The sequence below is a fragment of the Micrasema longulum genome, unplaced genomic scaffold (assembly GCF_059751315.1).
Source record: "Micrasema longulum isolate JH-2025_06_02 unplaced genomic scaffold, ASM5975131v1 h1tg000831l, whole genome shotgun sequence".
Taxonomy (NCBI): domain Eukaryota; kingdom Metazoa; phylum Arthropoda; class Insecta; order Trichoptera; family Brachycentridae; genus Micrasema; species Micrasema longulum.
In genome coordinates, this window is record NW_028278023.1 from 960,571 (window position 1) to 975,407 (window position 14,837).

General features: G+C 33.6%; 1 protein-coding gene across 3 annotated transcripts in view; it reads right to left on the reverse strand.

Moving 5' to 3' along the window:
- Dg (Dystroglycan) overlaps positions 1-14,837 on the reverse strand; it is a 156,716-nt gene that overhangs the window by 10,994 nt on the left and 130,885 nt on the right. For 2 of the 3 annotated variants that reach the window (XM_088230922.1, XM_088230921.1), the window contains exons 4-9: positions 10,444-10,662; positions 8,069-8,215; positions 6,728-6,904; positions 5,918-6,091; positions 5,497-5,619; positions 4,447-4,707 (exon numbers count right to left, since the gene is read on the reverse strand). In XM_088230922.1, coding sequence (XP_088087048.1) covers positions 4,447-4,707; positions 5,497-5,619; positions 5,918-6,091; positions 6,728-6,904; positions 8,069-8,215; positions 10,444-10,569 — 1,008 coding nt within the window. In that variant the 5' untranslated portion in view covers positions 10,570-10,662. Of the gene's footprint in view, positions 1-2,881; positions 3,287-4,446; positions 4,708-5,496; positions 5,620-5,917; positions 6,092-6,727; positions 6,905-8,068; positions 8,216-10,443; positions 10,663-14,837 lie in introns of all 3 variants that reach the window. The other variant, XM_088230920.1, reaches the window with a different exon arrangement.

Below are 14,837 nucleotides of genomic sequence, written 5' to 3' on the forward strand. Positions count from 1 at the left end.
AAATTATATGGTGTGACTATAAAAAACAGTATGTTAGTAAAAAAAAATTTACTTGAAACCATCAAATATGGTCCAATCAGAAGTGAAATATTACAAATAAGAATGTTATGATAAGTGTCCATATGAGTGGTGGATCCTATGAGAAAAAAGAGACCACGAACGATCGTGGTCTCTTTTTCTCATAGGATACTCATAGGAACACGAGTTGAAGATGATCCCAATAAATTTTCAATAAGTAGGGGAAAAATACAGTTCAGACCGAAATGATTGAAAATTGCCATATATTTATATTCACTACATAATTTATGGAATGTATATTAGATACTAAGATCTTGACTTGAGAAGATATTGACTGTCCAAAATGGCAATAAGGAACATACAAAATATTTCAATCTAACAGTTTAATTTAGTAGTCTACATAAACGCTACAGGAGCAAGCATAGTAAAGAAAAAAGAGATGCAAACAATATTTCTTGAAACCCAAATTAAATTACATTTTACTTGCAAAGGAGGGATTTTTATCACAAATTACTAACACATTTTATATGAGCTAACCACAAAATTAAAAACTTACCAATGCCAGATGCAACATAACTAATTATAGATATGATAAATACAATCATTATAGAATTCCACAGAAAACAAACAAGAGTCTAAATGATAAATAAATTTTGTTTTCACACTGACCCTCCCTTTCCGGTGATGTGTAGCTAGTACACATTGCATCTGATAGTTTTAATATCTCTAAAAATATAATGAATACTGGATTAAAATATTAAGTATTCCTCTAATATATTTTTATTTACATATAAGTTGAAATAATTTATTATAAATTAATAAATACTAATTGGGCAAAAAAAAGTTACCAATACATTCAAAAGTTTACCCATGTGTCGCGTGTCGCGGCGCATGAAGCAAAATAGTACTGAATATGCGATTGTCTCACACACTCCACATCTCACTCTTGATACTACAAGTGTATTTGCGAGCGAGAGACACAATTTCACGCATCACGCGGGCCAATAGCCAGTAGCTCACCGAGCTTAGTAAGGGGTAGTCCCTTTGCTCATGCTGCAAGCGTTAGCCAATGTTTAGATTAAAAATATTATCACCTTTGACTTCACTATAAGTAATTGAACCGATTGCCTATGAATATTCCATTTTTCCGTTGGTAAATCTCTCATTTTTGCATATATATTGACTACACGGCACCGGAACGCGAGGATGTTTTTGGCACAGTAAGGGAAAGGTTAACCTATGTTTGAAATAGATTTTTAATTATTTTAAAGGAAGTAAATGTTTCTGTGATATTCTATCGATGGAAAATAAATCAATAGTTCTACATAGGTAGGTGCATTGACCAAAACATGTTAATTCCAGATTATTTAAGAAAATTGTTCACCGATTAAAGATGATCTTTTGAAGTATTTTGTCAACAAATTCAATGCACTTGTAACAATGAAAAGAAAAACTATGAACAAAAAAATGTTTTCCTACTGGCTACAAATAAGTGCTAATTAGAAAAGTTATATGGATAAATATTGGAAAATATTATAACACACATTATTTTATTTTAGAATATAAAATAATATTATCTATTACTGGCATTGTTTTAAAAATTCGATTTCTTTGAAAAATTGCATACATAATATGTATTATTAATTTATTTACCTAGGTATTTAAATTTTAAACATTTCCAACGCTGATAATGTACATTCGTGTTATTGTTATAAAAAATATACCATTATGTATAGATAGAATGTCAGGTGAAATCTCAGAAAAATGACTAAATAATCATTATTATTTCTCATTTTTATAGATTTTTATTAAATAAGTGTAAAGTGCAGTGTTTATTTCAATATAATAAGATGATATTCTCAGATGAAAATCGACACCGATTTCCAGATTACTTACTGATCTATTCAGGTTTGGCCGAAGATAAATATCTATACTAAGAATGTGTAGTTTAAATAAGAGTTTAGAAGATTGCTCTCCTGAAAATATCAATAAACTAGATAAAATAACCTGGAAATCATCTAGACACATGAAAAATCTGGACTTAAGCATGTTCGTGCAGAACCATAAAATCGCCCTAAGTCTTTTTCGACCCCTAGCGCGTAAAACTGCGACACATTAATTAACAATATATTAACTTTAATCAGGGCTTAATAATAAGTTAAAGTTAATTTTTAAGCCTTGACAAAGGAACAGTCATGTTTTGAAACCTGTCGGCATATTAAATGAGTAAATAAATTCAAAGCAAATTTAAAGAAATTTTTTGAACCAGAGTAAAAACAGCTTTCTATTTTAATTAGTGTTACTGTATTATTATTTTGTTTTCCTTTTTATTGAGTATAATTCTAATTTTTTTCTCGTGTATATTCTTAATTTTATAACTTCAAATAACTAAATAAATATAACAGTGTAAGTTACTCTCCAAGGACAAGAGCTAGTCTCTTTTTTGGAAAGTAACAGACATAAAATTAAAAATCTATAAAAGTAGACAGTACAGAAAAAAAAAAGTATCAATTGTGTAATTATATTGATCGATAAAATAAAAAAAACAATTATTTTAGTGATTTTACACAAAGTAAACACATAGTTATGCATATTATTTAATAAATTCATCATAAAAAATTGAGAGAAAACCTGCTTGGGCAATTTTACAGATGCTTAAAGGCCTGGCGTATATTATTCTTATAGATTTCGTATGAAATTGATGGAACAAAATAATTTGAATACACAAATATACATAAAATGCGGTTAGACATGCGACATGCATCTGTAGAGCGGCACAAACACACAGAAGCTCGGGTAGGAACACTGGACGACACGAGTAACAGACAACATCCATGCAAGATAAGACGTACAACGGACGAACCTGCTCGGTAATGGCATATGTGGTATATATTGAGGTGTCTTCGCTTGGCTGGGTGGTGAGGGTGGTTGGCGACGAGGGGAGGGGGGGGCTTGGGACGTCAGCTTCCCGCGTGGTAACCTCGGCGGGGGCTGCCTCACTAGCCGGGGACGGGTCTACCGGGGGGAAAGTGGACGGAGGGGGGGGCTCGGTACTCGAGGGAGGGAGGGTCAGGATCACTATCTCTTCTTCCGTCTCTTCAGTGAACGCCCGCTGCGTGGTGGGGGCGGTCGTCTCCTGTACTGCCGTGGTTTCCTTAAGGACAGTGTGGATTGATTCACCGTGATGGTGTCTGTGGTGGTGTGAGGGGAGCGTGTTGAGCGGAGGGGGGCTGGTGGGGGCGGGGGGCTCGGGGGTAGCTGAGGCGACCTACCATCACGCATGCCATTAGATTAGTACGGTGCTTGTTCTAACTTCGCTGTTCTCATTCCGACCATTCGTGCCAGAGCTCGGAGAGGGTGAATTAAGGTTACGCAAATTAGTACACGAATGTTGTCAAACGTTAGGTGAGGTAATCAATAACGAACAAAGATGCCGATGCAAGATAGCTATGTATATATGTACACCCGTAAGGCAACAGTAGTGTACTGAAGTTGTCGGAAGCTCTGGCAAGAATAGGGACCTTCATAGTAAAATACTTTTTCTACCTAAGAGATATCCAAATAAAAGGAGATATTAAATATACTTGATATAATTCTGTTTTATTATGTAGGTACTAGAAGGGACAATATTCAAAGGTAATTACGGATATGACATAATGGATTACTCAATATATTACCAACTGCAGAAACTGAATAAATTTATTTGAATAATATTTAATAATTCTTGTTATTTTTTTATTTGCCGTATACATGAAGACATTGAACACACTTAGTATGTATGGCTGATGATATAATAGCACATGTAGACAAAAACATTATTAAAATTTATTTATGAGTTTGACCACAATAGCAAATCAAAATTATACATCTGGAATACGCAGTCCTCGATAAATATTTTTTAATAATAATATTAGCCAGCACTCGGAACACTATTAAACAATTTTTTTCACACGCACACAACAGAAATGTATTGTATGTAAAGGAGAAACGAAATAAATTTCACATGAATGAAAGAATCTTAAATGCGATATATTTTCCGTAAAGTTAGAATATTACCGCATCATTCCACTGAAGGGGTGATAGAAGTGACAATTTTATTTGAATAATAAAAACCATGATGCAAGAATGTAATATAGTAATCGATGCTTTTCGCAAAAACATCTGAAAACCATTATTTTCAAAATAGTATGATTAATACCTAATTGCATTCATTTAAAAGAAGCAAAATGAGTTTCACAGGGTAATCCCCATATTGTAAATAAAAGATCATGCCGTAGGAAGTATTTATAATAAAAATATAAATTAAAATAATGTTTTTATGGTTTACGTAATTGAAAAAAGTGTTTGAAAGAATTGTACATGTTTTTTTTTATTTAGTGAAAGGCACAAGAAAGAAAGCGACAGAAACAAAAGTGTATCAATTCTTACCTCTTCATCTATAGTATCGCCATTTTCGTAATCCATGTCGTAACCGCTATTGTAATCTTCTTCCACATCCTCATCATCATAAGTTGATCCTTCTAGAGCCTGTCTGCGATTCCTCTGCGACTGAAGTTGCTTGTACCGGATCACTTTCCAGGACTTTGCTGGAAGATGGACGATATCAGAGATGGTTCCCTCGGCAATCTGCTGCTTGATTTGATGAACTAGAATACTGTGCTTCGTCCACAGCACGCCACTACAACCCACCTAAAAATTGTAAAAATGATATTTATAATTAGGATAAAAATCAACCCAAATTGATTGTTTACCGTTAATAATAAAAATCTATATGAAAAAATCAATGTGAATAGCATAATATACCGCCTTTGATCAAAAAGTTTGATTTCGCATTCAAATGAAAACTCACGCATATTTATTAAATTGTCGGTTAATTTGTAGAATTCTATATAAATTTGAAATAAAAACAGGTTTTTTTAGGAAGTGAAAACAACATTGGATATTAACATATTAATTTTCTAATCCACTAGTTTTATATAGATTCCCTGGTATTAAATATGTTTACTTATTTATTCAATAAATTTATAAAACCAATATGTAAAATAGGACCAAAAAACACATGTTATTTATTTCATAATTAGGTTGCCTACATCCTATAAGACGCGAGATTAATATTTTGAATGTCGAATAAACAAAATGCAATTCATAAAATAAAATAAATAAAACAACTTTCTTTTTAAACACTTTTTTTTTTTCTACCGACCGGTTTCAAAGCTATACAAGCTTCTTTATCAAGGTATACTGAACTAATGAATTCTATCATATTTGATTCTTTTAGTCTTTTAAGGAGGGGAAGAGTAATTTGAGATGGATACGCTCAAAACTAGACAGTAGTGGACTAAAGGAAATATTGTTCATTGGGTTATTTATTTATTTTTTCTTATTATGAATGCCTAATTCCAAATCCAATTCATTTACAGGATACCATATGAACCAAAAAAGTTATCGGAGATGAAAAATAAAAAAGTAAAAACTTACAGTGAGAACGATTTCCGTGTAATCTTTGGTTCGCTTCTTCTTGGCGCTACCCGCTCCGGACATCAAAATCGAATCCTTATCTTCTTCCTCGTAAACTTCATGCGGCTGAATTACAAATGCATTCTAGAAATAAACAAAAAAAATGTAAGCAATGACGCAACTGAAGAACCGAATTCAATCCAATCAAGATGAGATTATATAGCTTTAGTTATTACGAGAAATCACATTTAATAAATGCTATGTTGATCGCTTTTTATTAACCCGTTAATTGAGTACGATGAAATATTCCATCATTCAAAAAAGCGTCTATAGCGGGTATAATGAAATATATGTCAAAATTCTTCGGTTAGGGGGTTAATATCAGAAAACGAAATAAAACATTTGAGTTGTGGCATAAAAATTAAAGCAAATATTTGCTTACATAACTGAGTCCCATGAAGTCTGCTAGTTTCATGATAGCATTAAGGCGCTGCTTGGGTGTGATCTGATGATAGGGTTTACCAATGACGATAATCAGTTGGGTTTCATCCTCACCCATGTGGCATTGGTGCTCCGCGTGAGAGGTTATTATGGGAGATTCTTTTTTATCTTTCACCTGTAAAAGAGAATAACTGACATCTTTAGACATTAAAATTAGTTTTCACATAAAAATAGTCTCCTAGTTTTAACCTTTATACATCCCTAACTATAACATAATTTGACGCAAGTACGCACAGGTATACATAGTCGTATTTTGACAGAATATACACTTTATCTGGAGTAAAAGGTATAATTTATGCTCAGTCTTGTGTACAACATGTTTTTAAAGTCAAATCTCAAAACACTAATTTTTTGCCTTGGTATTTTTGTTTTGTATGTTACGTTTCAATTTGTATACATTTTATGTTTTGTAAGGTATTTTGGAAAAATACAATAATTTTTTTGGGAGAATAATAGACATTTAGGCATTTACAAGACTCATCATTGGCTAGTTTAGGCGATCGCATTGGGCACTGTAAAATATTCATATTAACTTAGTTTTTTTAAATATCCGTATGGATATATTGATTGGTAAGAAAATATTCAGTTGAAAGATTCAAGCGCCATTCGTTTTTTGTAAAATTTATTTGTGTCAAAAATTAAGTATTTATCATCATAAACATATTTACTGAAATATTGTTGAAAATTAATATTTTAGGGGCAAATAAAGCTTGTCTACGGTCAGAAATGATAATGGATTAAAAGTATGTACCTCAATGGTGAAGACATCAGTTGCTGGGGGGCAGTTGTGAGATTTCTGATCCTCGGGTATAGCCGTGACCAGCACTCGGTGCTCTCCTCTCTCCTGCAGTCCTGGTACTCCACGGATCATCCCCTTGTGGCCGTCCACCCATAGCCAGGAAGGAAGGGGACCCTCCACACCGGTCGCCTAGTTACAAAACATAGATTGAATAAACATATTCATCGCCTTGTTGATCCAGAATATAAAAAGAGTTTCCCACACTCAAAACAATACATGAAAAACTGCGGGTTCCCTGGTCGTTTTCTGTTTTCGTTTTTGCTGCACAATGGCTAAGATGCTTGCATTACACATGGGAGTTACAGCAAATTTGATTTGCCATTGCAATGAAAATGTCCATTTTCTTAAACCTCGGTATCCTATGCATTTCATGATTTATCTGAATAAAGGAGCATTATGTTAAATTTTTATCAGAGAGAAAAGTACCTTACCTAGATTCAATTATTGTTTCAAGTTGACTGGTACTAATCAAAGATAAGAAAAGGATTGTAGCAGTGTAGGACAAATAATAGCTGTTTATATTATTAATATTGTCTAAGTTAGAAAGTGAATTCTAAGAAATTCTCGTTTAAACAGTAGACATGTTTAAAATTCAAGGGTTAGTTTTTAACTGATCTGACATCACCCACTTGTAATGTTTATTATGCGTTGACCATAGAACCCTGGAAACAAGGGTGTCATTCCGAGCCTGTACTTGCTCCTTCACAAAGCTTGCATTTTTTACATGCAATTTCAACCATATGTTTGATACTTTTTTAATGTGTTTTGTTGTTGGCGAAAACACCAATAAGGTATTTGTAAAATACAGTGTCAGAAACGTAATCCGATCCCAATGACCAGTGACATCAGTCCTAAGTTAGCCGCCCATTTAGATTTTATTACTTGGGTTCTTATTTCGAGAATCATGTTTTTAAATGATTTAAAAGTTTTTTTTGATTGTTGACAATTTTTTTGTTCAGTATGTCTATTAAGTATATATATATATATATATATATATATATATATATAGTATTAAGTGGATAAACATATGAAGCTAACGGTGAACTAAACCGTCACTGAATGTTTCCTAACAATTATTACTTTTTTTAAATTTATTTATTTTATACACAATTTATTTATGTAACATTTATTGAGACACAAATACCAACTCCTTGGAACCAACACAGGAAAGTCCTGTGTTGAGTTTGAACATCACATCCGAGATCTCGCTATTTCTGTGATCGTTATAACCAAGTTCGACTGTATTTGCATTTGATTTACATTATAAAAATGATAGAAAGAGAAATAACGTACCTTATAACCGATAACTTTTCCTGAAAAAGCCTCTTTGGGAATGCGTAGGTGGAACATATGACCTATGTAAGCAGGCATATCCGGAACTCCCCAAAGCCTTCGTACAAGGCATTCATTACTTGCTTCCAGTTTGTTTTTCGAGTCGACCTGAAAATAATGTAATCCGAAGATGAATTATTTATTTGACCTTGTAATAATTATGAACATCGAACAAGATATTATTTTAAATGACAGATTCAATGGTAAAATAGTGAAGTTTTATTAGAATCATATTTATATTTTTTCTTAATGCAATTTAAATACAGATTCTAAAAAGGAAATATGTATTGGTTTGTCAGAGATAAGAGTAAGTAGTCACATAAATTAGTAACATTGGGATAGGTTGCATTGGTTGTGGTTTTGTTTATGTCCGGATGTAATTCAGAGAACTGTAACAGACTACACAGAAGTGTGTGAAATAGAAGCAGGACCCTAGACGACTGTTTTCGGCTCCATGATTATTCTCAGGTAAAAGTCTTGAAAAAAAAATGATTAGGGATAAGTCCGCTTCGTAGTGTGGTAGTTGGCATATTTGCCTACCATGTTTGAGGTCCCGGGTTTGATTGAAGGATTCAAGTTTGCTATGAAATATTCTTTTTAATGTGTGGTTTTATCTGCAATAGTTCATGGTACCTGGATCGGAGATAAGGCCCGAGAAACTGATCGTCTTGCTTCCATGTATCAAATGAGCCCATTGCGGGTGAAGCGAACTAACTGATATTTTGTCACAATCGTAGAACAAGAACGCATGTGATTTTCTTCAACTTTTCATGAGAGTGGTTTGACGTATTTTTTGACACTTGTCTAGTTATGTATATTTAATTTTTTCAAACCTGGAATATAAAGCCTTTATATAATCTTTCCAATATCAAATATAAAAGAAAGTCAATGTACCATTTTCTCAGTTTTTCTTCTGTGATCACCACGATTTTATAGGTGAAATAAACTCATTGCTTATATTACATTTCTGTTATCAGTAAAATACAAAAACCCTTTTTTTGTGATTATTTATACAATAAAACATTCACATTAATAAAACATATCAAAACAGTTTATTTTAAAAAAATAAACAAAAGGCTCAGAGCTGAAACTTTGAATAAAAAGGTTTGACCATTTTGTCAATTAGTTCAATTCATCTGCAATGGGCCCAAATGGGATATGCTGCAATTGAAGTACCGACGCAGTGTCATATGAACCACAGGTGCATATAAGAATGAGGAAGTTCGGTGCTACAGGAAATTGGATATGAAAAATGTTTTCTCATTTGCAGTTAAAATTACAGCATTTAATAAGGACATACCACATACTAAGAATACCGGTAAAAATATGTGAAATGGATTTAGATATTTTTTTTTTTTTTCATGAAAATGTTTTAATAAACCATTTTAAAAATAAAATTATTAAAAAATACGCCTCTACAAAACCGCGACAAGATTGTCGTCGACAATTGTGACTTTAAGATTCGTGAAATATACGACTGTCTATTTAAACGGTCACAAACGACGGTAAATTTTTTACCCAACTGTGACGTATTAGGGGCGTGGCCAATGTAAAGAAGCGTTTTCGTGGGAATTAAAAAAAAAATACAGTATTTCATAGACCCTTATTAATTCATGATTGTAAAAAAGTAATATTTCCCTATTGTACGGCGAAGTTTCTCGAAAATGCAAGAAAAATTAATAAAAATGAGCAACTTTGAACATAATTTGACATGTTTGAGTATGTCCAAATCCCGGCTAGTCTGCAAGCATTTGGACATACTCAAACATTGTTTGTTGAAGAAGTATAATAATTGGAAAATTGATTTTCAAAGGTTTCAGCTCCTTTACTTCACAAAAGTCAACAGATGGAAGAGTTGAGGAAATGTGGATGTTCAAACATGGGCAGAATGGTGAATGTTACACAGTGTGTAAAGTGGGCACTTAAACCAGCCAATGACAGGTCATAAGCCCTGTAAATGCCTAGACTTCCATATTCCTTTCTCAAAAATGTTTTCCCTCTCTGTTGAAATAAATTGAAATAATTTGACATATTCACGGGAACACGTGTTAACAATAAATAACCAATTAAAGCGTTGTGATAGATTTTCGATGTCCGGGTAGCGATGTTTTTCGTGTTTTGACGAGTACGGGGTACTACTTTTAGATGCCAGGAAAACTCACCGACTTGAACTCGTAATTTCAAAATTACATAACTTTAAAAAATCATAGCGATGATAATACATACGATACGTGAAAAAGGAATATTTTTTGACTTAGTTTGATAGCCTAAAAAACCATCGAACATTCTCATTAGGTTTGGGTAGGTACGGTTATGTCGATGTTTAAAAAGATTACCTGTAAAGCATCTATATCGATGGCATCAAACGCGAAGTCTCCTTCCTGGCTAGGCGTGTGCGGGGTGGTGGGCGGCGCCGCGGCGAGCAGCAGTGCCAGCAGTACTAGGGGGCGGGTGGAGGCCATGGCGGCCGTGGGGCGGGGCGGCGGAGCAGCACTGATCACCGTCGCCTGTGTCCGGACGACGTGGGGCCGCTCTCATAAATACATGCTTGGAATCTGAAAAAACAACATTTTTATTCATTTAACTCTAGACACCATGCTAAAAAAATCACTTGCAAACGGTGCTGTAACGTCATGTTACAGTAAACAAAAGACGAGATGTATTGAAATACAGATATTTAAAAACAAGAAAAAACACAAAGATAATAATTATATAATCGATAGAGGCGAGGTTGTCAATCTTTTTTAAGTTCTAGACTATTGAAAATTTACTAATTTGCTTTCCATCCATACTTTTATTTGCTAATTATATATCTCGATATTTTGATGTTTTTAAAAAAATATATATTTGTATTATTTAATTTTGTACTCGCAGTTATTTGGAAAATTATTTATTACTTTATTTTTTTACTTAACAAACCATATCTCAATTATCATTTCATATATTTAATTATGTATGTAACTAAATATGTTTAATTTACATTTATATATTTTTATCTGATTATTTTTAATGGAATATTATGATTTACAGTTTTATTCTTCATTATTTTTACTTTATTTTTCTGGAATGCGTGGAATGCTCTCCCAGCAGAGGTCCGAAACTGTGAGAGTGAAGTGATGTTGCGGAAGAAACTTAAAACCCACTTGTCCTCTAAATCATTTGAATAAATTCTTAGCATGTGGTGACAAAGTACATTATTCTTCTTAAATTAAAAAGTTACAAATTAAATTTATATCTTTATATAATCTCTTTTTAAAGCGCCCGTGAGGTATTATATTACGAAAATGGCGCTATATAAGTTATCCATAATAATAATAATAATAATAATAATAACAAATCTCCTCCTATAGGTTCTCAAAGTAGGGGGCGAGCGCTCTCACATCCCCAGATTTAACCAAAGGTTCCCTGAAGATGCGGCGGCTTCTTTTGTGATATAAAGCATTACATTTACATAAAATGTGTATAGGTGTTATCCATAATTATTATTATTAACAAATATGATCACGATACGTTGCTATTTCTATACTAATTCAGTGCTTTATGCACCATCAGGTGCGGAAAGGGAATGATGATGATGATGTCAATTTAATTTTAAGAGTGAACATGAATGTTTAACAAAAAAAAAATAGTGTCGTGTAGTTATTTTAGTTCATAAAAAAAGTAATCAAATTCAGCGGAACATCTCGCGGAAATCCGTGTAAGTTTTGACAGGAATTCGAGGGATTTAATTTTTTTAGCGAAAATGTAAATGACAAGGTGGCAACACTGTCCATCAGTCTTCTCTCTTCTCCGGCCATCCGGAGAGTGAGGACAGGCGTTTCTGCGGAAGTTGTTTTGGGACCTTGTACAAAAGTTAAAATGCAGCGCTCGGTAGAGCAAAGGATAGCGATAAAGCTTTCGATTCAAATGATCAAGACAGCCTTTAAAGAAGATGCTCTGTCGGGTCGGCAAAAGGTCGGCGTCCTTTCGCTCTAAGCAGGCCAGGATAATCAGATCTAAAATCAAGACGATGCTCATTGCGTTTATTCCCGGATATTTAATGTAGTCAACTGTTTTTTAAATTTGGCACGAACAATTAATATCAAAGGACTGGCCTATCACGAGTTTGTACGACCTGGTACAACTGTGAAAGGTAAATTTTACGCCGAAGTGCTAAAAATACTGAAACACACGCACAACGCGTCCGGCCGGACATCGAAGACTACTGGAAGTTGCATCACGACAACGCGCCGGCCCACAGCGCCTTCCTCGTCACCAACTACCTGCCCAAAGCAGGGGTTCCAATGATTCCCCAGCCCCTCTACAGTCCGGACCTGACTCCCCCCAACTTCTTCTTGTTTCAACGTCTGAAAGGACCCATGAAAAGAAAGCACTTCGAGACTATCGAGGGGATCCAAGCAGCTTGTACCGCGGCCTTAAGGAGCATTCCGGAGGTGGCCTACCGTGGCGCATTTGATGCCTGGAAAAATCGCCGGAGCCGATGCATCAACGCTAGAGGAGCCTATTTTATAGAATGTTGATGTGTTGTAACTAAAAGTTCGATAACTTATTTGTAATCAACTCACTGACATTGCTTTCCGGACCCACCATGTACATCAGAAAAAAATAAACGAAATAAAAAGAAAAAAAAAAAAAAAGTATTACTAATTAAAATAGAATGCTGTTTTTACTCAGGTTTGAAAAATATTTAAATTTACGTGGAATTTATTTAGCGATATATTAATTTTCTAATACATAAAATGTGTTTTTTTTTCAAGCCTAGATGGTTTTAAAAAAATAATTTTGAAACCAACACAGTCATAGTTATAAACAATACATACAGAATAACAAGACCATTTACGGGTTTCATATAGAAACAAAAATTATAAAAAAACGAAACGTGCAGTTCGCTAGGGGTGAAAGGAAGTGGGATGGGAAAAAAGGGAAGGAAGAGAAGAAGGAAAAAAAAGAGCGAGTAAATATAAAACAATGCAAAAAGAAATTTAAATAATTTTAAATGTATGGATACAACATAATAATAAGTAATTTATTATTTATCACATAAATTACACGGCTAAGGGTCAAAACATTTTTATTAATGTGTGATTGACTAACTCTTTAATAAATCGGTCGCAAAAAACATGTAGTCATAATATAATTTAGAAGATATTTTACTTTTGAAAATTATATTAAACTGAAAGATACTGAAAATCATCATCAACATCATTTCCTTTCCGCACCTAATGGTGCATAGGGCACTGCATCGGTACAACAATCGCAGCGTATCTTGATATTTTTTGTTACATAAAGATAAGGTGATCAGTCTTACGCTTCAGGTAATGAAATATTCTAGTGTAGAAACACCCTTTTGAATAATATTTCATATCAACCATGTCGGAAATCGAACCCGGGACCTCTTGCATGGTAAGCAAACGCGCTGACCATTACACCGCGAGGACATACTGAAAAGGGGCACTAAAAAATAACGGAAGGCGACAAAATAATTTTTTTTCAGGTAACGAAGAAAATAAAGAAGCGAAAGATGCGGATTACGGTCCCCTAATGAGGTCGTTATAAAAAGATCTTCAATAAATTGATTGGTGCTCACTGAATCGGGTCAGTCGCGCGTGCATACTTCGAAGGCGGGAGGACTGAGGATGTTAGTACACGGGACCCCAATACAAAAAGTTCAGCGAAGGTTTTTCATTCATAGCATTGAATAAAAACATACACCAAAGGAACTGGTCGAAAAAATACTCTTGTTATTAAGATAACTTCAAAAAACATTTTGTTTTTCAAACCGATATCAAGAATGAAACCGAAACTTCTGTTCAATGTACTTCATAGTCCTAACGCTCCTATATACCTGCGTAAAAAATTCCAACGCTTATCAGTTCATGGTTTACTTCTTCGTTCTAATTCTCAAGGCACTCTCTTAATACCCATCCACAATTAATCTTTCTTCTCTAACTCATATAGTGTCCATGCGGCTCAACTGTGGAATCATCTCCCATCCACCATCAAATACGTTACTACATTATCTCTGTTTAAATCACGTCCGAAGAAATTTCTCCTTTCTCTTCCTTAATCTTTTCTCCATTCCTTTTTCCTCTTTTTTCCTTTTTCCCATAGGGTAATTGTTTTTTATTTAAGGTAATTTTTAAACAAATACGTTTATTTCCATTTTTATACATCTTTAGCTTTTTAATCTTTATTTTCTATTGAATATGTTCTGTAACTTGAATTATAAAATTAAAACTATTTTTTTATTGGTTGGTTGGAAGAAATTGCCATTGCCAATGTACAAATAACATTACGTACAAAAAATTGAATAAATTAATAAATAAGAATGAGCAGAAAGAATGGAGATTGTTTAGATTTGAGAAATGTAAACAGGATGGGTTTTTATACAAATAGAATAATTTTATTATAATCACTGACATTTTAAAAATGATAAATAAAAAATGTGTACTGTTTTTTTAAATACTATTTTCTATTATTTGTTAACGTAATCGGGTTGTGGTCCCGTGGCTAGTGTTGCGGACTCACAGGCCAGAGGTCCGAGGTTCAAACCCCACTATATCCCAACTTGATATCCATTTTCTAATAGTGAGTTTTTTACAACTCGTTGAAAATGGCCACCAAAATTGAAATATTTGAGTAAATTATAAGAACGCTAATATTTATTTTTTACTTAAAAATAAATATATTTAAAAAAAAACAATTGGGTATATGACTTTATCAACCACAA